The sequence below is a fragment of the Octopus bimaculoides genome, chromosome 14 (genome assembly GCF_046866305.1).
Source record: "Octopus bimaculoides isolate indiv1 chromosome 14, ASM4686630v1, whole genome shotgun sequence".
NCBI lineage: Eukaryota > Metazoa > Mollusca > Cephalopoda > Octopoda > Octopodidae > Octopus > Octopus bimaculoides.
In genome coordinates this window covers 17628316-17653216 of record NC_142941.1, presented here as the reverse complement: position 1 = coordinate 17653216, position 24901 = coordinate 17628316, and the positions used below count along the sequence as shown (strand labels likewise).

At 37.2% G+C, this 24901-nt stretch overlaps 1 protein-coding gene across 1 annotated transcript in view; it reads left to right on the top strand.

The window, feature by feature from the left end:
- Positions 1-807: 807 nt before the first annotated feature.
- LOC106879818 (uncharacterized) overlaps positions 808-24901 on the top strand; it is a 163783-nt gene continuing 139689 nt past the window's right edge. The window contains exon 1 of the mRNA XM_089362444.1: positions 808-1448. Within this exon, the coding sequence (XP_089218570.1) occupies positions 1151-1448 (298 nt within the window). The 5' untranslated portion in view covers positions 808-1150. The remainder of the gene's footprint in view (positions 1449-24901) is intronic.

The window sequence follows — 24901 nt, the reverse complement described above, 5'->3', positions numbered from 1 at the left end:
ACACCCGGATAAATCAATGCATTGGACCCAATACTATTTAGTTAATGATAGCAAGCCACAGCATACACAGATTAGAATTGGGTCGCTAGACCCATGAGCCCCCCGGACAAATAAATGCAATGGGCCCTATATTATTTGTTGACAACAAGCCACAGCATACGCAAATTAGAATTGGTTCCTATATCGCGAGGCCCAGGGCAACTAAGACAGGCACTGACAAAAGAGGGAGAGAAAGAGATATTAAATACATTGTAGATTTGAATGTCTGTTTATCGCACACGAGTCTCAACTGAGAAAAAAAAGTATGAGCTTATATTTCCCGCAAGTTTGATTATTAGGCGAAAGTAAAGAATACATACACTCGGTGTTTAGAGTTAGGGTTAGGGGTTAGGGTTAGGGTTAGGATTAGGGTTAGAGTTAGGGTTAGAGTTAGAGTTTTCATTACGCCGAAAACGGGTGGTGTACGTATTCTTTACCTCCGCCGATTATTAAATAATATGCAAAAATTTTCTGTTTTTAATGTCAAAGACGGTTTTTAAACTTTTCAGTGAATTTCACCAGTAATTTTTCGTATTTAATCTCCAGGGTGTCACCAAGACAAAACACCGAAAACTACTTGTTTATACATAGATCCGCACTCACAATGATTGAAATAATTAAATATATAATTTCTGAGACAATGAAACCTGAAACCATAACACACACGCAAAAACTTAGATATTTTAAAATCGCAGTCTCAATACATTGCAACAAAATTTTTTAACACAATAAACAAACACCCCCATATAAACGCAAAGGCCTATAAACATATGCACACAAGTCAAGTCATACAGGTATAACACAGACTGATCATGACACAAGAGCAGGCATGTTAGGCTACTTGACTTCTCTCTCCCTCCTCTCTCTTTCGCCTTCTTTCTTTCCCTGTTGCTCTTCCCGTCCACCAATCACTTTATTTCTTTCTCTATCTGGCTGTCAGACCAACAGTCACCTCATGGAAATCATTAGGTGGGTATACGCTCACTGAACATAAGTTTAATTATGTGGATTTGCCAAGGAAGAAACAAAAATAGATAGGAAGACAAAGAGAGATTGTAAACGGATTACTCTTATGCCATCCTCATCGAAATAGTTTTGTTTTACTTTTAACATGTCTTGTGGAACTGTTCTGTTTTTTGCGCTAAAATGTTTACTTCTTTTTATGTTGTTTTCATCGATCGATGTAAACGGATTTCTCTCTGGCTCGAAGAAAAGAGCACCGAAGAAACATTTTGTCGATTATCAAATTTCTGGATACATTAATCTTTCCTCAGAGATCCCCGGGACATCTGATGTGCCTGTAGAGGAATTTATGCTGCAAACCAAAGGGATTTTAAAAAACGATTCTAAAATAACGAAGGATTTGGTCACGAAAAATGCTTCTCACAAGTCCGTTTCACACATTCCAGGTATGTTTGTTATTTTGGCATAACTCTAGTTGGTGCTGCACCCTTTCTGACTTTGTCTCTTTATGACTTTCTTAATAAAAAATATATATTTATATATAATCGTGCAGAGATACATTTCCGAAGAGTATACATGATGATTATCTCCATGAAATATTTTTAAAATGTTAAAAAATTTTTTTCTTACTCAAACAGAAAACAAACAATTCATTAATTCATACATTTTTAAAAACCTTTCAGCAGCTTGAGCATGATAGTTGCTCAACATTAAAAGCATTAACCTATTTGATATTATTCATTATCAACATTTGAAATTGGAAGACATGATTAAAAAAAAAAAAATGGAAAAGAGATTTCTCAAGTTGAAATTATTCTTACTGAATACTTTTGATGTATACCGTGCGTAGTAAGCTAAACATAAATTGGGGAAAGTTTTATTGTACATTTTCATTTTATGTTGATAATGAATTTTATGTAGATAACGTTATATTTTCTTTTTGACGATCTTAAGATAGCCTTTTTCTTTATGTTGTACAAGTTATTGAATACTCATTATGAGCGAAAAAATCCCACCAAGACAATCGTTATGTATATCTTCGTATCTCAGAAAAATTTCATTAAAATTATACCTTAAAAAGTTGTGAGGAAACAAAGTCAAATCAAAAGGGTGGGGCACTCAAGTGTAGTTATGCTTTTGTTTTTATGTGCTGTTTGATTTGTTGTTTAGCCTCCAAGTCAGCGTTGATCAAGCAGTCCTGTGATCAAATGACAGTCCAGCCGTAACCATTCTAATTATTCTGCCTTCCGATACAGTTTATCGAAAAACACATTTTCCTATAACTCCTTTTTTTTAAAGATAGTAGGTGTGATTTAAAGGAGATTTTGCTGTTATTTCTAGAAGATAGGGTGATCACATGGAAGCTCCCTCGTTGACTCACGTGTTTGCGGCTGTTGTTCAGCCCCAGGCTAGCTCTGCGCAGAATAATGCGCAAATGCTTTCCGGCCATGACCACCCCATATTGTTTTTTGTTGTTGTTGTTGTTGTTCAATGTGTTCATTTTTATTTTAAGACGGTAGTGGTGGTGATTAGAATAAAATTAACAGGTCGAGCGACTTTTGTCGAGGCTGTCTCGCATGATGTATGTTACGATGGCTGGTGTTTAACCCCAGGTCAACTCTGATACAGTAGATCAGTGGTTCTCAACCATTTTTTTTTTTTACTTATGGACCGCCTTTGATTACTATTTTATTCTGGTGGAGCCCATTCGATGTTTTAAAAACTAGTTTTATAGACACTGCTTTCAAAATTCCTATTTTGCTTTTTATACGTTCACTTGCATACGTTAGCAAGAAACGTTAATCTATGTTAAGCGTTAGGGAAAGAAACCTAGCTGTTTCTTGCAATAAAAACATTCAAAGCAAAATTTTCATATGGACTCTTAATAATACTGTAGATCTCCCAGGCGAAAGTAAGGAATACGCGCACCCGGTATTTAGGGTTGCAGTTAGGGTTAGGGTCTTTGTTACACCGAAAACGGATGGTGTGCATACTCTTTATTTCCGCCGAACCTCAAATTACTGTTTTACTTGCGTGGGCCCCCAAGGAGCATATAAACCCTGGTTGAGATCCACTGCAGTAGATCTATAATCAGATGTGCCAGACATAAAATTCCCATATCATGTCGAGCGATCGCGTAGAAGCGCACTCATTAGTACAACGATTACCGCATATGTTACGCCCCCCTCCTCCTATGTTTCAGGAACCTCTCGCTAAATGTTTTATTACTATTGTACTATACAGCCTTCAACTTTTATGAATGACTGGTGTTTTCGGTTGATCCGATTCTCTGAATGTTTCTGCGATCCAAGAAAACTGTCTTTTGTAAGCTATCGACAATAACGAAACACGACTCTTATCAATTCTAATTAAGCGATTCTGCACATGCTCTATTACTGCTGTATTACACTTCTAACTTTTATGAAAGAATGCCTATGGACGACTGATTGATTCCAACACACAGAATACTTCCAAATCCCAACACATTTTAGATTAAAGAAATTACAATTATAATTCTTTCTAATTTTGGCATAAGGCCAGCAATTCTGAGGAGAGGAGAAGTCAATTACATTGACCCCAGTACTTGCTAGCACATTTTTTTATCGACTCCGAAAGGATTAAAGGCAAAGTTGAACTCGGCGGTATTTGAACTTAGAATGTAAAGAGTCGTACGAAATGTCGTTAACCATTTTGTTCGGCGTGCTAACGATTCTGCCAGCTCACCGCTTTTACAACAATAATCCTTTCTACTACAGGCACAAAGCATGAAATTGTGGGGGCGGGGGACAGTAGATTATGGTACTTATTCTATTGACCCCAAAAAGCTAAAAGGCAAAGTCGACCTCGGCAGAATTTGAACTCACAACGTAAAGACGGACAAGATACCGCTAAGCATTTTGTCCGGCATGCTAACGGTTCTGCTAGCTCGCCACCTTTGCAATAATTATAATTATGGTTTCAAATTTTGGCACAAGGTCAGCAAGTTCGGGGGAGGGGATAAGTCGATTACATCGACTCCAGTGTTCAACTGGTACTTATTTTATCGACCCCTAAAGAATGAAAGTAAAATAATAATAATAATAATAATAATAATAATAATAATCCTTTCTACTATAAGCACAAAGCCTGGAATTTTGGAGGAGGGGATCAGTTGATTACATCGACCCCAATGCTTGACTGGTACTTAATTTATCGACCCCGAAAGGATGAAAGGCAAAGTCGACATCGTCCTGTACATGTGTTCCCCCCGACTTCGTTTCCTCATAATCCCCAGAAAAATGAATATTTTTTGGCATAACTACAGGGTTTTACCCCCCAGACTTTGGGAGGTCATAACTTTCAGAAAAATGAATATTTTTTTTAATGAAATTTTCTATGCATATAGTATTTACTATGTAGAATCCGAATATACAAAAATTTCCGGTGAAAATGGGGGTGGGGGACAATTTTCGGAAATTCCAACAGAGTCCACTTAAATTCTTCTTAACTTCCAGGAAAATTAATATTTTTTCGTGAAATTTTCTACAAATATACCTTGATGTATGTACATTTCGAGCATGTAGGAATTTTGAAGGAAACAACTGCAGGTTATTTTTGAGAAGCGTTCCCCACTCGGTGGTGTTTCGGAGCAAGTCGTCCATATTTGTTTCATTTTTCTCTATTATGTGCGTATGTGCATCCGTAGATTTCTAGACAGTGAAGAGAAGCCGTCATAAGAAAACTTTCGTTAAAAATAACATGCACACGATTTTTTTTCTCAATAGAAGTAAATTCCAAAGTAAACGTTTCTAGTAGAGAAGTAGAAGAAAACAGGAGCAAAAATAGGAATATACACGCGCGGTTAAATATAGAAACTATCACAGTGTCGCTTCCTGAAGAATTTTAAAATGTTAGCTTTCCGAAACTTTTTTTTCAATCTTGCAAAAACACGAAGATTAAGAATAAACAGAAAAAGTACACAAATATATTTTACACACCTGTCGTATACGTCGGTTTTGTTTTTTTCACTTTAAAGGTGGATTAATCCCAACAAAATAACATAACCACCTGTGGATGCATTTGCCTGACAATCAGTCTTGTTCCCTTGTACATCTTTGGGGATCCGGATTTCTCAAAAGTATGATTGGAACTCCTTTCTTCAATGACAGTTTGTGAGAAGGCATTGCAGGAGGAGCCAAAGAAACTCAGTAATTATAGAAGATATATATATATATATATATATATATATATATATATATATATATATAATCGGTCAAACGGGATGCCGCTTGGCTGACCGGTTCGCGGAACACCTCCGAGACATCAGACTCGACAATGACATCCCGGTCTCGCGCCATTTCCGCTGTACCGGTCATTCTTTACAACACCTATATTCAGATTGTTCTCGTACAGGGGCCATCCGGACTCCCGTCTTCGCCGTGAACAGAAATTAATCTTCTGTCTTCGCTCCTTTGCACCTCATGGGCTCAACTTTCCTTCCCTCTTTATCTAACTCCTCTCTTTTTATTTCTGTGTTCCTTTCTGTTGAAGAGCTTAGGCTCGAAACGTAAAAGACTTTCTTACTTCCCGAGCGTTAAACTGATACATCTGCTTGTCGTTTACACACCCGTCTTCGTCTTTTGTCTTGTTTATTTTTTGTAAATTCCAACTATATATATATATATATATATATATATATATATATATGTATTGTGGCTTTGTGTCTGTGTTTGTCCCCCACCACCGCTTAATAACTGGTGTTGGTGTGTTTACGTTCATCTAACTTAGCGGTTCGGTAAAAGAGGCCAATAAAAAAGTACCAGGCATAAAAAAGAAAGAACTGGTGTCGATTTGTTCGATTAAAATTCTTCAAGGCGGTGCCCCAGCTTGGTCGCAAGCTGAAAAAGATAAAAGGACAACTAAATTCCTTAGTAAAACTTTAAGCTAAGCGAGGTAACTCTTGTTCACCTATCTCAGTAATACTATGGCTCTGAAACCTCTCGCAGTCGCTTTACCTGCCAGAAATAGCAACCCAAATGCTTTTAAATCAGATCCTAATACTGAATGTTCAATAACTAAATGAAGGGCAAATTTTCAAACCCAGAGTCATCCTGATTCCAAATAAGTATAATATGTCTATCTAGAGCAAATGTAGACTGAGCTGAGATACAGGGGTCCCAGATGGACAGACAGAATTTCGCTTTGATTATAGATTAAGCTCAGTTTGTATTTTTGACGTTAATAAAGGTCGGTCGAACGAATCGAATAGAGCATTTTTTAAAACAAGCAATAAACACTGTATTATGTACAATTTCTACTTTAACTTCCTGCTGTTAAACAATTCGCATAAGCACAAATAACAAGTTTGCTTTAATATAGTAACATTTTCGATGTCAAGCCACACAGGTGTTAGTCTACATTATATTAAAGTTGTGTGTATCACGAAATATTTAACTTATATATCAGGGCTGCGTAATACGAGAAAATATCGTGCTTATATACGAGGTAGTACCAAAAAGTTCCAAGACTAGTTCTGTAGCGCGCCAACAGATGGCAGCACACAGTTGTGCGTGCAGTGAGAGCTAGCAGTGACCTTCATGAGACAGTGTACTGGGTGACATCGTTGTGTTTACTTTGCAAGTTGTTAAATTGATATATTTGTGATCACATGTATGCTGTAGTCTGCGATTTTGTCATGGACAGGAAGTTGGAACAAAGAGCCAACGTAAAATTTTGCGTTAAACTTGGGAAGTCTGCTACAGAGACATTGCATATGACACATTGGCTCGTCACTGTAAGTTTGCCAAAGCATGCTCAATGTTTTGAGTGGCACGGGCGCTTCAAAAGCCGCAGCTCAATCAAGAGTATGATCATCGTTTTTTATTTTTTATTTTTTTGACATTCACGGTATTGTGCATCGAGATCCAGACCATCCTCCAGAGCCAGACCGTCAATCGAGAGTTCTGCGACGTTTTCAAGTGTTTGAGAGAGGACATTCGGTGAAAGTGACCGGACCTGTGGAGTGCGAAGAATTGAATTCTCCACGACGTCAATGCACTCGATCACCGAGCTCTCCTCACTCGTGAGTTTCTTGCCAAAAACAACATGGTATCGCTTCCGCATCCGCCCTATTCGCCAGATTTAACACCTGCAGACTTCGATCTCTTTTCCCCAAGATGAAAATGCAGTTCAAAGGCCGCCGTTTTAACACAGTTGTATAGATCAAGAGCGAATCGCAGAAGGTCCTCTACTCGCATATGGAAAACAACTTCCAGGCCGGATTCCAAAAGTTGCAGGAACGCTGGGACCTGTGTATTACTGCGCAAGTGACTATTTCGAAGGAGATGATGTTAAAACTTTAAATAAGTTATATTTTATTACACTTAACTAGTCCTGGAACTTTTTGATACCTCTTCGTATTAGTGAATTTGTCAACTTGGCTTTTAGGATTGGTTTAGAACAGGGATGGAGAAGCGTTTTAATGCGGCGAGCAAAAATTTCTAAAGAAAGAAGTCCGCGGAAGGATCACAAGATCTACATAATGCGAAATGGTGCATCAACATCTGCCCAATCTGATAGAATTCTGGCAAAACTGTGTAGCAACAGATCGCCAGCAATTGCTTCATCACAAATTGCCGTCCTAGCTCCTACGAAAAGGGATTACCCTGCTATGTATAACCAGGGCAGCGCAAAAGGTTGTTTTACACAAGCATTTCTATAGCCAATTAGACGGATGAAATTTACGTACGCTTAATAATGTTACGCAAAACAGCCTTCAGACTTTCCCTATTAATTTCATCGTCTTTTGAATTATGAGCATATTTACATCATAAGGGTTTTTTTCGTTGTAAGGCTTTCTTTTTTAGTTGATTTTCACCTAGCAAGACTTATCGTAGATGGCGTAATAAGTCACATCCGGACAAGGTCGGGTTATACTGCTAGTACATTAATAAAGATAAGTTTAACACATTAAATGAATGCGTAGCATCTTCATTAACGCCACCACTGAATTTAGGACGTTTACATTACTTATGCGATATTCTATATTTTTCAGCTAGAGTGTAGTTGGGTTTCAAGGGGGTGGTACAAACCTAGCAATATGTGTTTTATAGTGTCCATTCAAATGGCAATTGCCGGACGATTTTGTGTTCGAGTCTAACCGTTTTAAGTCCTAATGGAAACGCGACCAATTGTCGCAAAAGGCATACGAATATTGTATAAATTTATAATTGTAAAATTTACTATATTTTGTACATACGAGTTTACCTGGAAGCGCAATTGTGCCCGCGGGCAAGGGTTTCCCCATCTCTGGTTTAGAACGAAATCAAGATTCATAGAGAGAAAACGTCCATCCATTCCAATTCGCGATATAATTTACTGCGTGTGAACCATCGTCTTCCAGCCTTAACATTTTAAAATTTCTCGAACATGTTGACTAACAAGGTTAATATCTAGCTTTAGGTAAAATAGATAATGGAACTCTGGTATTCATTTCGATTCTTCCTCTCCTTGTAATAGTTGATCTTTACACATTGATCCTTCAAATATGCAGATGAATCCATAAAGGTAACCATAATGTGATTAACTACATTTTATGATCTAAGACCCCTTAATCCGACCATGCTAATGATCAATCGTATTCCATCATGACTATCTTATCTTCTGTTAAGAGCATGTAGGACTATGTTAAATATCAGGTATGTCCGGATATTTAACACATAAAGCACGACGGGCCACGATTGTGGCCGTCAGGCACAGGTCGACAGGCCACGATCGTGACCCAGATAGATGCATTTAATTTATGGGCGTTTGTTGGGGTCTAATGTCACTCAAACACTCCGATATCCCCCAGAATGCAAGAGGACTAATAGTTCAACTAATGACTTTTCAGATTATGTAAAACTATTTTTGTTTTTTTTATGTGTGCATGGTAGTCTCATTTTCATAAAATGTGCTCAGCAGTCCATGCACTTACATAAGTGCAAATCCCAGCGCTTTATGGGTTAAAACTTCGTTCCCATTGACAGAATGAATATTTCTTGCCTTTTTCATTGTAGAAGAAGAGTCCCTTTTGAATCTATGTAGTATGTAGAGTCTGATTTGGTGTTAAATTTAAACTTATTTTGCTTTTAAAATCTATACGAATTTAACCACTTCAGTGTAATGACGACATAGACAATCTTTTTCGAGAATCGGGTTGCACTTTTAAAAAAATTCAAAGTAATTTTTCATTAGCTGTGCCATTCAGAAGGTCCCGCGGGCCTCAGTTTGCCAAATCACTGGTGTAATCTGCCAAGAAAGAAAACAGTAACATTAGAATGTAAAAATTAATGCTTATTTTACCGTAAGTATTAAATAGGTGTGAGTATGCATGGCCTAGAGTGATTAGGGTATTGCCTTCATGATTGTGTGATGGTGGTTCCAATTCTTGGACCGGGTGGTGCACTGTGTTCTTGAGCAAAACACTTCAGCTCACCACTTCGATACCTGCACCTATTCAGACAACGTTGATTTGATGGAGAGAGTGAGCTAATGTACAGCACAAAAACATTTGATTGATATAAAACAAATCATTTGTGCAGCTTGTTCAACGAAAACAAAAAACAATTATAAATTGCAGAACCGTCTTTCTCGGGCTACGAGAGATTACCTTGGAGATAGATAAATGAATAAATAAATAAATAAATAGATAAATAAATAAATAAATAAATAGATAGATACATAGATAAATAAATAATAACCCTCAATGTGATCATGTCAAAAATGTAACAGGACTTTCATTCAATAATTTTCACGGATTCCGCTTGTATAATTAGCTTGTCGAAAATTGAAAATAAAAAAAATAGAGCGTATGAACGAAGACAATATATGTCAACTCATTCATGTGGTAAACAAAGTATTATATACAACATTAAATTGAGTTGTGATTCCGACTAATGATAAACAATTACAACTCCTCTGCAGTAAATGTGTTGCTTACAGCTCCTGTTTACAATGAGCGGTTGTTCGTTCTTCAATACGATTAATCTGTAGTGGCGCGAAATTATAGCCGCCATTGAGGAAGTACTATTCTGCGCATGCGCAGGGGACTTCACCACCGGAAGCCCCTCGAGTGCGCATGCGTAGTAAAACTGGTACTTAAAGAGTGAGGTTCACTTTGTTAGGCAGTTGCGCAACAGACCTTCTACGTGACAACTCCTCGCTCCTCAACGAAGCACTCTTCACCTCTATGCCTTCGATGGTGATAGCTACTTGCTTCTCTGGCAAGCATCAAGGAAACCCTTAACCTTCCAATACCAAAGCACAACTTAATCAGCGGCTGCTAAGCTGTTGAAAGGTGATAGAGAGACTAAAGTCTCTATGACAACTATCAAACATTTACAAATCTACAGCAGTGGTTCTTCTTACCCCACTTTTTGTTTTTCTCAGTTGTTATGCCTAGCGCCCACATAAGTGGCGAGTTTTTCCAGAACAGACAGAGAGTTTTAGATTTAAATCAGTGGTTCCCAAAGTATTCCAGACTGCGGGCCTCTTGGCACCCAGGCCACAATCCTAACGCCTCCACCCCACTCACCTGCACAATCATTGTCCACTTTCTGCAGCAAATTCAAAACAACTGCATCTCACAAAAAAAAAAAATCTTAACCTAATTAACCCATCATTTTGGTTTCTTTTACATCCATCTCCCTTTTTTTTTGACCTCCCATTATCACCCCTCTTTTCTTCAACTCTCCACCCGGGAGCTTTTCACCTCCCCCAAGGCAGTAGTACTGTACACTTTGGGAACCATTGATTTGAATGCAAAGAAACAAGAAAGAAGAGAGATAAGAAAGGAAAAGAAAGAAAAAAGGGGGAGTAAAGCATTGGAGAGGGGGGGGGGAGATATCCCTAAAGGATATTATCGCCCACTTTGACTACCTCTTTCTGTATACGAACATAGTCTAAAATTGCGATCTTTAGCTGTAACAAGAATCAAAGATATTCTTCAGGTTCTGTTATTTAAAAAAATGTTAATATCACATTTCTATTAAGGCAGTGAGCTGGCAGAATCTTTAACAAGGCATTTCGTCTGTCTATACGTTCTGAGTTCAAATTCCACCGAGGTCGACTTTGCCTTTCATCTTTTCAGGGGGTCGATAAAATAAGTACCAGTCACGTACTGAGGTCAATGTAATCGACTTATCCCTCCCCCAAAATTGCTGGCCTTGTGCCAAAATTTGAAACCAATATTACATTAGCTGTCGTGGTCAGAATAATTGGTAAATTTTCAGATTAACACCCGCACGATTTTCAATAGGGTGTTAGGGTTAGGGTTTTAGGGTTAGGGTTAGGGAATTTCATCCCTAACCGTAACCCTAAACCCTAACCCTAACCTTAACACCCTAGTGAAAATCGTGCGGGTGTTAATCTGAAAATTTACCGAATAATTTTGAAATAATTAAAATGCGATTTCGATCACTCCGATTCATGAAAGTGACTTATCAAATGTTAAAAATTCCCATTCTGTTTCTTGTGTTAAGGTTATGGAATCTATTATAAAAGGGAAAATTGGGTTGAAATATTGTACTCGAGTAAGTTCTTTCCAAACTTCAGCTTAGCTTTATCAATAAAAGGTCTACATCAGTGGTTCTTCAGGTTTTGTAGCTCAAGGCTTCCTTTCACCAAATAGTGTTTTGTAAACGTCCTCTCGCTGTTTCTCTCCACCCCAACTCCACTACAGGTTATTTTAATCAAACAGAAGTTAATTTTGCGCCGTGGTTTATTATTCAGATTTCCTCGTACTATCCCATCAGGCATGTGCCACTTTTTAGATTACTTGCATGGACTTGTGTTCCCTTCGTATAATGGAATTTTAGTATCAATTTTATTTCAACTTGATTAGCATGTCTCGTGGACGCCCTGTTGCTCCTCGTTTTATTATGAATCACAACGAAATACTTTCAAATTTGCAGATAATCTATGAAAGGCATACAATTGTGACACTCGCTCAATCTTTGTCAGATTCAGCGACTTGTATAGTTTGGTGCGCCCCACGTGAATTGTTGAAGAGTTCTCAAGTGCCCAGGGCGAAACTCTTTTCAAAATAAGTCTAACATTTTCCCTCACTTTTTACTCGTTGTTTGTAGTGTGTACCACTCATTATTATGAAATGTTTTATTGAAATAAAGTTTTTGTTTCCCTACGATTTTACGAACGTCAAATAGGAAGTTACCGAAATTGTTAAAGCAAGGCGGAGATTTATGCAATGAAATTATATTGAGGCTTGAAGCATCATCAGCCATATTTCTTTCTGCTCACTGATAACACAACGACAAAAATGTTTTTTATTTGAAAATATATTTAAAATAAAAATAATGTACGTAGTTTAGATATTTTATTTCTAAGTAAAATCCCAATCCTTCAAAACTCTCAGCGCTTCTACTTGACACCTGCCGCCTTAGGGAGTTCACAACGTCTGCAAATAGGCGTTACCGTCAGGGTTAAGAACACTTTAATGAATGCGCTTATTTTATTGATCAGGGTTTCGATGTTTGTTATTTACCTAGATATATCCAAAATTTTTGACAGCATATACCAACCAAAATTGCTATAAAAAATGTTAAATTGTTGGGAATTGAAGGTAAACTTTTAGTATAGTTCAAAACAGTTAGGTATGCGGTCTGCACAGGCCGGCCTCTTAATATACGTGTGCTTGCTATAGTTGTAGGTATGTTACATTTAAAGAAGGAAGCGACCAATTTGGTTATTGTACAGGGCAACCAAAACTCACGCTATGCACTGGCCCAGAAACTGTTTGGAAAAGAAAAGCAATGTGTTTCTATTGGAAATTGTTTCTGTAGTTTAGTCTCAGTCACATCTATGATTCCGCAAAGCAGTTTTGTTGGCTCAGTTCTTTGGTGCGTGGCTTAGTGGTTAGATTTACTACTCCTCAAGCCAATGTCACTGAACTTAGACTAAATCATTCAATTTTGACATAAGCCAAAGAAGTTTGATTTGAAGTATAATTTGAGAGAGATCGAGAGTGATTGGTTTACATTTTATACCTCGACGTACCTATGCCAAGCTTCGTGTTATCTTGTAAAATGTTCATGTATAGTAACACTCTTTTTAAAAACTAAAAAAAAAAACTGGCTCCCAAAACATGCGAAATGTGCTTGTGTTTGTCATTAGTTGGACTTGATGAAATGGACAGCACAAAACATTGATGTAAGGTTAGCTAAATACTGAATAGAAGCAACAAATAGTATTTGAAAGTTGTTATCAACAGTCTATTGTTACCACACAGCAAAATAGTTCAACAAGGTTAAGCAGAAGAACTCGGTAACACGTGCGAAACTTCCAATACTAACTGTGATATCATTTCTACATCTTCGGTCCAAGGATATTCGTTGGCTAGGAGGACAACTATAAAATCGCTTAGATACACGTGCTGTTGACTTTACTCATTGCTCAAAACGAAATTCTTAACACCATGGCTGAAGTTGTTGTGAAAAAGCGTTCAGGCTATTTCATTATTGCTGATGAAACGTCAGACATCAGGAGAGTTGAACAAGTGGGAATATATCTCAGATTCACCATTGGAGGAGAAATCTGAGGAGTCTTAAATCAAATTTTATACACCTTCTGCCAAAGAAAGTATTCTTTATGAAAAAAAAACTTCAAAACATATACGGATGGCAGACTTTATACGGAAGGCCATATGCGATTTTCAATTACAAACTGGACTGGTTTGCTGAAAATAATTCTGTCCAACACAAGCAACCGCAACAATTAGCTCCTAGGAAAGATTGTAGATGATATAACAGCCAGAAAAACAGTTATAATAACTAAGAAAACTCTTATTCACTACAGAAATGAAAACTACGAAAGTGTTTGGAAATGTGCTGAAAATGTTCGTGAAGCTACACGCGCGCGCACACAAACACAAATCACCCAAGACACAATTCTCATTTAGGGAAGTGAATGTTCTATGGATTGAAAAAAAAATGCATATCGCATTGATTGCAAGTCAATCAATCTATGTGACACCGTATCAAATTTCCAAAGACTATCGTCGAATATATTACCTCTTATTTCAGTGGAAATGGAATCACGATTTAATAGTAATGACCAAAACATATTTGCAATACTCAACCATACTATTCTTAATCCTGGTATGCCAGCTGACTCAGATGAGCACTATCGACTTGTGTCACGCTATGGCGCTGATATGGATATGCAAGTAGAAAAGGCAATCTGCACGGTTTGTTATGAACTATACGCAGCTATCAGGTTCTCTGGCATATGCAGTTTGGTGTTGAAATTATTTTCAATAACGATCGTCATGGCGCTCTGCCGGTCTTTAACCAATATCACTTATTCTTCGACAACGTTCCTGCTCCACCGTGTTCTGGAGAGTATTCTTTCAGCGACCTCGGACGAATGTTGACATATTTGAGTACAATATGTCATTCATGGCTAAATAATGCTTATGCTGAATAGCGAGTGAATGTATGTCAACATGTCTGTTGACAAAAATGTCGACCAAATGATTAATATTTTAAGTGCTTAGAAATGCGGGAAAAAAAATATTTCTTTTAAGTTGCAGGAATGATTTGTGATAACTGGAGTTTCGCTGATTGATTAAAATGACTTTTCGTTATATATTAGTATTTGTGTTTTTATCTGTGTAATATTTCGGATGATTCAAATCTCTGCCCTTCCTTCTTAACTAATGCGCTCCATACAGAACACACGGTACGGTAGAGCATATGAATGAAGACATGAGCAATGTGCGTGAAAGAATGCGCATGGTTGATTGCATTGAAACGGAGTGAGATTAACCGAAATCGCCATCTTAAACTTTCAATGTTAATTTCATAAGCGTGAGTGCAGGAGATAAAAAAAAAAAATAATTTAAACCAGCAGAAACTGCTTATAGTAATATTTTTGGGACAAAATCTTCTCCATAACATTAAGCAAATAAAGAGTTGTCGGGACCCATTAATTTTGATGATAAACTGTAGAAGCATCATTTGTGATTATTATAAACAGCATCTACTGTAATGGCTAGCCCATGCACGTAACAGAGGGAACTATGGCTTCTATGTACGTATTATGTCAGTGACTGATTTCATGTTGGGTGAAAAAGAAAAAGTAATCAGTTAAAAGTATCAGGAATAACTAGAGCAAGGTAAATTTAAAACCTATAGAGATGAGATAATACATAATTGATATGGATGTCGGAGTGCTCGTAGATCTAATTCTTGTTACTGTAGAAACACGGCGTTAAGACGGCAGAGGCAAGCATGATGTATATGTATGTGCAGAAAATAGCTTTCGTGATCTCGTCTGACATTCTTCAAATCGTAGACCTTAAGTAAGTAAGTGCAAATCGATGGAGCGTAGGATAAAATACCTTGTGGTATTTGTTCCGGCTTTCTGCTCTCTGATTTCAAATCTCATAGATCAACTTTGCCGTTCGTGTTTTCGAGAGCGAATCTTATCGTTTCTCTTTTTCGAGAAGAGATGGGCTGTGGTTAGTTAGTCCAGGAGAGAGACGGATTTTTTAAATGTGCATTCGAATATTACGACATCGCTCCTACAACTAACACTATCAGCAATTGAGGAGCTGAAGTTGAAACGCGGCCTTGTCACATCGTCTGCAAAACTACACGTTTATTACACATGTCCACGTTAATACTCAACCGTTTACACATTAATTTCACGAGTAGAAGAATTCAGTTGACTGAGCAATTGAGTGATCATCGTCGCAACTGACGGAGAACCTACCAGTAAAAAAAAATGCAGAGACTGAGCGCTGGGAAACTGCGTTGATAGGTTAGGGAGATAGCAAAACGCTCGTTAAGTTAATGCAAACATATATAATGTAGGGAACATTAAAAGGCTAATTTAGAAATTATTTCCAGCGAGGAAAAGCTTATATAGGTCAATGACTAATATTTTAATTATTTCATTATATAGATAGTACGATGAAAGGTGAATATTTACATAGTAATTCTAAATGATGGCAAATAAGATATACAAGTTAAAATTCATTACACAAGCTACTTGATTTCACCGATCACCTATCTCAAAGATATGTATGTATATAAAAGGGATCAAAGGTGACACTCAAAGGCTTATAAATTGACATAAAGGGATAAGTATTTGGGGAATTAAAAATAGATACACCAATAAAAGGTCATTATCGAACCAGAAATAAAACTTCATTCACTACTTGAGATGTTATCAGTTCGTTAAACAGCAAACGATACGCATTATCACATAATTGTGCTGGTTTTTCGGTACGAGATAAAAAATATTCACATATATGATAAAGATATGATGGACTGTTCATCTCTGCTTCACTGTTTCTCTCAAACACGCGCGCACACATTGGCCTGCGCGCCAAGCCAGCGGGGTTGGCATCATTCGAAAACTTAAACGATACCAGCGATGTATAACAACATCCGATATTCTTAATACACACACACACAATAATAATAATAATAATAATAATAAATGCCAAAATGAATTTCTGTGTGTCAGTGTGTCAGACTTTGACCCCCTCTCTCACTATTCAATGACACTTCTACTATTCCTCATGTTGAGGTGAGAGTAATAGTAGGCATAGAGACGGTGAGGGCGGTAGTAGATTGACGGTTGTGATGGTAATGAGGCGATAGTAATAGTATGAGCTGTAGTTGTGTTAGAGGCTGAGGCGACGGTGATGATGGTGGTAGTAGTGGTTGCCGAGGCGGTCGGGGAAGACGGTGATAGTAAGCGATGTGAAAGACAGTGGTGTTGGTAGTGGAGGGGGAGGTATTGATGGTGGTGGCGGCGTCAGAAGTCTGAATGGTGTGTGTATGGCAGTTGTGGTGGCGATGGTGGTGGTATTGGAATGGTGATGGTTGAAAACAATCAACAGAAAGAGAGAAAGAAAGAGGTTAGTTAGAAAAAAAATTGAACTGACCCCCAAATGGGAAGCCAAAAAATGTTTATCATGCAGCTTTGCAATAAGTTCTAATTTGACAAATTATATCACTGTTTTGATGAGAATTGTTCATTGCTTGAAAAATATTGGTCAAGTTTAATAAAATCTAATATGCATGAAGTATCATTGTTGGGCTCAAGGCCCAATGAAGAGCCTTCTACAGGACCTCAGCTAGTATATATATATATATATATATATATATATATATATATATATATATATATACATATATATATATATATATATATATATATATATATATATATATATATATATATATATATACATATATATATATATATATACATATATATATATATATATATATATATATATATATATATATATACTTGCTTGTTCCATGTTTGGATTGATTGAGTATATATATATAGAGAGAGAGAGAGACATATATACATATATATATATAACCCTATAAATAAGCAAGTTTCTTTTAAATGAGATTAATTTGTAAGAATTATTAACGGTTTATATTTTTGAAAATCTTTTTGACTTCGTAGCATACTAGTAATCAAGAAAAAAAAAGAAATTGTCACTCTTCCTATTGAAAGTCAAAAATTCACTGGCGTATTTTACATAGGAAAAAAATTGAAAAAATAAATTGAATATGAATTTTCAAAAATTATATGGAAAACTAATACTAACCTCGTTTTAGTCAATATATTTGTGTGTGATTATATTACGAATAACGGTTTTAGGACACCTAAACATAAATATGGATTTTTAAAAAAGTCTTTAGTATTTCTAAACATACGGCAGTACATCGTTTTGGAGCCAGTTACATATCATGTATACTTATATTCTTTTACTTGTTTCAGTATTTGACTGCAACCCCCCCCCCCCCAAACCCCCCGCACACACACACACACACACACACACACACACACACACACACACACACACACAATGACTACAGCTCTCAAGCTGAAACCAGTAAAAGATAAGATAGATACACGTCTGTGTGTGTATATGTTGGTATACTGGTTATATATATATATATATATATATATACACACACACACATACATATAAGTAATGTTTATTACCACTTAAACATGGCTATTCCATAGGAACTGACGTTGCAAACTGTATCCAATGCAATATGCGCCCTTTTTTAAAGCCTAACCAGGTTTACCGGTTTCTATGGCGTGTGTGTTCCCTTAGCTGGACGGGACGCCAGTCCATCGTAGCGTTACTCAAGAAACAAGAAGAAAGAGTGAGAGAAAGTTGGGGCGAAAAAGTACAACAGGGCTCGCCACCACCCCTGTCGGAAGCCTCGTGGAACTTTTAGGTGTTTTCGCTCAATAAACACACACAACGCCCGGTCTGGGAATCGAAACCACGATCCTCCGACCGCGAGTCCGCTGCCCTAACCACTGGGCCATTGCACCTCCACGATGCAATCTGTACCCGATATATATTGCAAACAAGGGAGTGAACCCCTACTATCTTCCAACCACGAGACCACCTGACCGTACGGTTTCGATTTCTTAGCATCGAATAACGAATAACGGTTGGTGGAGGCGTCCTCCTGAAGTTAAAAATAGCAGTAGCGCCGGGAGACCAAACCACTCACATGGGAAACTGCCACCACATCTTTTCATTCTTTCCACTTCTTGTTCACACCATTCCTTGGGTTGCTGTCGCTCGAATTTCGGTGTCCTTAGAAATATACCTTTCAAAAATATTTCACAAGGTGTAAAACCTGCAAATCTAGGAATGAAGCGTTTATTTCTGTTTATTAAATATAAAGAGTAAAACGTTTGTCGTATTCATTATTTTCATCTCCCCCTCCAAATACCAAGGCATCCTCAAATGCGTAACACCTCAGGCGACTACCCTAGTTGCCGGTATCCGTAGTCTGCCCTACTTTTGTTAATGGAATTTTACACACTTGCAGGGGCCATAAACACATCAGTAAAAGCATACGTTAGTTATAAACCACACAGTGAAATTCCCTCGGGTGAAAAGAAAAAAAAGAAGAAAAGTGAAAAAAAAAAGGGTCTACAATATCCTTTTCTACTCTAGGCACAAGGCCCGAAATTTTGGGGAAGGGACCAGTTGATTAGATCGATCCTCAGTACGCAACTGGTACTTAATTTATTGACCCCGAATGGATGAAAGGCAAAGTCGACCTCGGCGGAATTTGAACTCAGAACATAAAGACAGACGAAATACCTGATTTTTTTTTATTACCCATGCGGGCTAACATTGAGGTGACAAACAAAACATGTGGGACATAAAACATATATAAAAAATAAAAATGAATGTTATAACGTATGAAGACATGAAAATGATAAAATGGAAATGGAACCACTCGCCCCACTTACGAGTGGCCTCATTTTCTACTTTTTAAATCTTGAACCTTCTAACTCATCGATACCTGTTTCCTCCAACCACCTATCGTACGTAGTAAATCTTGGGAATGAGCTTCAGCTGCAGTCCACCTCCCAAAAATAAAATCCAACCATATACTCTTGTATTTTTTCCTCCTGCCTCTTGTCTGGTATTACACACAAGCGATGTTCGCCCACATTATCATACCTCGCAGTTCCAATACATTTTATGTCCCATTCCGCCGAATCCCTTAACAGTTCGTCGCTATAAATCCTACACTTTTTCTTTCTATTTTTTGACTTGGGGGAGGGGTTTTGGGTTTCTTTGTATACGTTTGCCTCTTGTTTTTGTGCCTGATAGGAATGGATAGGCTTAGTGTCTGCAGGGAGTTGGTGGGTCTGAGAGGGTGCGGGTGGGATGGGTGTGGAATGTGGTTTACAGTTTAGCTCACTTGCTTTTTTCTGTTTTTTTCCTGTCACATTTTTCCATTTATTTTTTCCTATTTCCGCTACTACCTTTTCTTTTTCGGTTACTTTCTTTCTGCGGCTCTCTTCTATCTTCTCTTCCGTATTTTCTGGTCGCTTTTTTCTTGGCTTTGATGAAAATTCTGCTCTTATGTGTCCCTTCAGGCCACACTTAAAGCAGCGTGGAACTCTTCCTTTCGCCCTGACAGTCATAATTGTTTCTTCCATAATTATTGTTTCCGTAATCTTTTCCATCGTTTCTTTTGAACCTTGGACTATCATCTCCAGTGATTGACTTCTCCAGTGATTGACCTCTCCAGTTGACGCACTCTTTTTTCTTGGCTTGGAGCACCACTATGTTGTCCTCATTACCAAAGAGGACCGCATCTGCCACCCAGGTCACATCAACCTCCGGTGGGATTCCTTCAACCGTGACCCTTGTTGCTCTCATGCCTCTATACGTGGGCAACAGCACCACTTCTTCGCTCCGAATTGTCGACGCTACATGTTTCCTTGCTACTGCTGCATTACAAAACCTCAATTCTACTGTTCCAAATGTTCCAACCTCTAGTCAGGTATATTATGTCTTCCCAAATCTGCTTTAACGCCTTTTCTATTTGTTCTGTCGTGACGACGTCTATTCTTCCTTTATTTATCGAAAAGGTTCAATAGATTATCGACTTTTCCCTTATTCCGTTTTAACCTCTTACGAAGGCGACAGCCTCACTTCGAACCCATCTCGGTTCATTTCTTCTTTGTATCTTCCGAATTCCCTGATATCCACTTCTGTTTCCTTGCATCTTGCTACATCAGCAAAATCCCACTTCCCTTTTATCAGTTTCTGGTCCATTGTCTTAACTGCCTCTAGCAACTTCTCCTTGGACGATGACCTGTCTAGAGTAACTATAACTGTCTTCAGACATTCTTCAACCAGCTGTCTCTTCTCTCACGAGAAGAGAAAGCTCAAACAAATCACACACGTAAACACCCAAACCGCTGCAAAGCAGCACAAAAACTATTTTAAAAAATCACCACGTATTAACTTCACAGAGATGAGATACCGCTTAGCAGTTCGCCCGGCGTGCTAATGGGGCCTACAATATCGTACGAGTCTGCTACACTTATTAATCAAATACGAATACGTTTTGAGCAGATGATTCATTGGTGTCGTTTGCACGTGTTCTGTTTAAGAGGGCGTGCATGGTTGTTTGGCATGTTGATGTTTACTGGCAACATAAATTACCACAAAATTTCTTCTTAAAACTTGGCCAAATTTTGGAAAAACTTTTCTAACTTCTAATTACTCAGTAATTCAATGTTTTTGTTTTCGACTTTCTTCCTTTTTTTTTTTAGATTGTTAATTTTGTAATATAGCCTTCACAGAACAGCCAAGGCTATGCTGGAAAACATTTTCAAATGTTGATCAATTTGAAATTAAAATACTCTAATTCACTAAATTTCCACCTAACTCAATTTGAAATACTTTGAAATGGAATGTACAGACGATCATCTCATTAATTCAGTGGAATTTTTTTCTGTTGACGTTGCGGAACCAAAAGTTTTAGGATGTACTTCGTGACACGTCGTGACTACATGAAATTTTAAATTTGGTTGACGCTTTTTTTTTTTTTTATCGCACCACCACAACCATGGTAGTCTGCACGTGTATGTGTGCGTGTGTGTGTGCGTGCGTGCGTGCGTGCGTGTGTGTGTGAGTATGTGTGTGTGTGTGTGTGTGTGTGTGTGTGCCTGTATGAAAGTAGTACAAAGTCAATTAGGCGTATCATGTACAATGTAAATTAGTTTTATTTTCTAGACAATAATAGATTGTGAAATCATGCATCTCTTACTGTCTCTGGCTGTCTCTCTCTCTCTCTCTCTCTCTCTCTCTCTCTCTCTCTCTCTCTCTCTGCTCTCCTATCTGTCTGTCTGTGTCTCTTTCTCTTCCTTTTTTTTGATACATTTACGTTTGTTATGCTTTCATTTTTGTCACGTGAAAGGAAGAGGATTGCTGATTTAGTAGAATGACTGACACTTAATGTTATTTAGAGTATCTGCCCTATGTTACGTAGGAGTTTTCTGTCGTAGCCTTTGAATTCGTTATTGTCGTCGTCATTAGCAAAGTCCTAGGTCATGAGCAAATAAACTTCTACCACACAGCCACGCGTGTGGTGTACGTTTTTTTAAAGAACGCTTTTCGTCAAATTAGACCATACTATGAAGTTAGGTTGCTAAGTCGTACTTGCAATAGTGCTCGGCAATACGACGCTTTTCTTCAAATCCACCTGCCCTTTAGTGTACCCTATGCTCTTAACGTTGACATTTCTCAGCCTCCTTGTCGAAAATTTTAGGATGTAACCGTGTTTGATCCTCATTGCATTGATGCTGCTCCTTTTTTTTTTTTATTGCGGTAGCAAAGATAGTCAGGACTTGGTTATACTGTCATGAATATTATGCCGCAGATAAAGCGGCGAGCTGGCACGCCGGGCGAAATGCTTAGCGGCATTTCATCCGTCTTCACGTTTCAGAGTTCAAATTCCACCGAGGTCGATTTTGCCTTTCATCCTTTCACTAAGTACCAGTTGATCACAGGGGGTTCATGTAATCGACTTACTCCCTCGCCCTAAAATTGCTGGCCTTGTGGAGCTTGGCAGTACTTTTTGATGGAGTGTTACCTCACAATGGAAACATAACTAAGTAACAAATGAAAGACACGTGCAACAGAGTTTATGTTAAAACTCCTTTTTGCATATATATATATATATATATATATATATATATATATATATATATATATATATAAAACAAATAATAAATGAGTATATGCATATATACTTACAAGTATGTGCATACCGACATCTACCTGTATATATAGGTGCTTTGCGGGAGCAATTGTTTTATCGAAAGCGTATATTGCTGTTAAATGCTCGAAATACGAGAGTAGAAAAACAGCTAACAACTGATGAAGCGTCGTTCTTTGTATTATTTGTCTTGTTTTCCATTTTTGTCTTTCGTTGTTCGAAAAAATAGTTCATATTCCACGTACTCGTACTTCATATTTTTTGTTGTACACGTTTCGTGACGTCCTGTGCCCACATATGCATATATATATATATATATATATATATATATATATATATATATATACGTATAGATGTAAATATGTACATATACTTATGTATATATGCATATATATATATGTATATATATATATATATATATATATATATATATATATATATATATATAATTTATATTATTATATATATATACATACATATATGTATACATGCATATATATATATATATACATACGACGGGCTTCTTTCAGTTTCCGTCTACCAAACCTACTCATGGCTTTCGTCGGCTCCAGGCTATAGTAGAAGACACTTGTCCAAGGTGCCACGCAGTGGGACTGAACCCGGACTATGTGGTTGGCAAGCAAGCTACTTACCACACAGTCACTCTTGTGCCTATATGTATGTATGTATGTATGTATGTATGTAAATATATATGTATATAAATATCTATATATATATATATTATGCATATATGTATATAAATATATATATTATGCATATATGTTTATAAATATATATATATTATGCATTTATGTATATAAATATAGATACATTATACTTATATGTATATTAATATGTATGTATACATATATATATGTATGCATGTATGTATATATATGTATGTATACATATATATATGTATGCATGTATGTATATATATGTATATATACATATATATGTATGTATACATATATATGTATGTATATATATATATATATATGTATGCATGTATGTATATATATATATATATATATATATATATATATATATATATATATATATGCATATATATATGTATACATATGTAGTGAACACTTCTATCGCCATTATATACAAACAAACCATCTTCCCCACTGTTATAAATATAATCAAGTGCGGGCGTAGTAGAGAGCAGCTGCTGTATCCATCACATGACTGACTATTCTGTGCGCGGGTAAATTACCTCCATTCCCGCCAGGACGCAAACTGACCAATCACAGCCTCTAATAAGGTCACGTGATAGTGTTTTTTTAATGCTCCTCTGGAGCCTACCCTCAGCTATAAATAGCCTAAATTATACCCGCCAAATCGTCGCGCCTCAGATCTCCTTTGAGATCTGGCGTTGACCACACACGCGTAATACAGCCAGCCAGTTTCCAGCGACGACATCAACACCATCGTACAACTACGAACTACAAGCATCTGCCCCGACGTCGCCAGCAGCAACACGACACTACAACTACGACTACCAGCATCCCCGCCAGCGTCAACATGACTTCTACGTACACCAGCTATCAACAGCTAACCGCGGCACTTCTCTCTTCGATCCTGTTTGTGTGATTCACTTCACCACGAAATAACAGCCAAGAAATCAGCCTGCGAAGGACATCTGTATTCAAGAACCCGGCTTGGCATAGAAGCCACAACATCACAACTAGTGATCGCTCTGCCCCACTTGCCTTAACTTCTTATATACAGACACTTACCACTGTGTACTATAAGAACTGGTATCTTAAATCCTTATACGTGTTACTAACTCTATTCAATACTGTGTATCTCTCGTACCCACATACATGTATTACTTACACACACTATTTTGTTTACATGACGGCCTGTCTTTAATGTGTTTTATTATGTCGCATTCACACACACAGACATACATTTTAATGCTACAATAAATCATACTGTTATTCATCTCATACGGTTGTGTTCCTATCGTCTTCCTTACTGGCATTTACGAATTCTCTATGTTATCGAAGTATAACATATATATATCATTTGATATTTTTTGTGTTCGACCGTGTGACGCGTTTAATAAAGGAGCCTGTTTTTCCATTCGTCACCATTTCTCCTTTTTGGTTCGCACGGTCGTTCTTACACATATATATATATGTATGCATGTATGTATATATGCATGTATATATATATATATATATATATGTTTGTATGCACGTATGTATATAAACATGTATGTATATACGTATATATATATATTGGATCATCCCATAAATAGTGCAGTTTTTTTTTATATTTCTTTTATTTTTCAAAAATTAAGATAAAGTTCT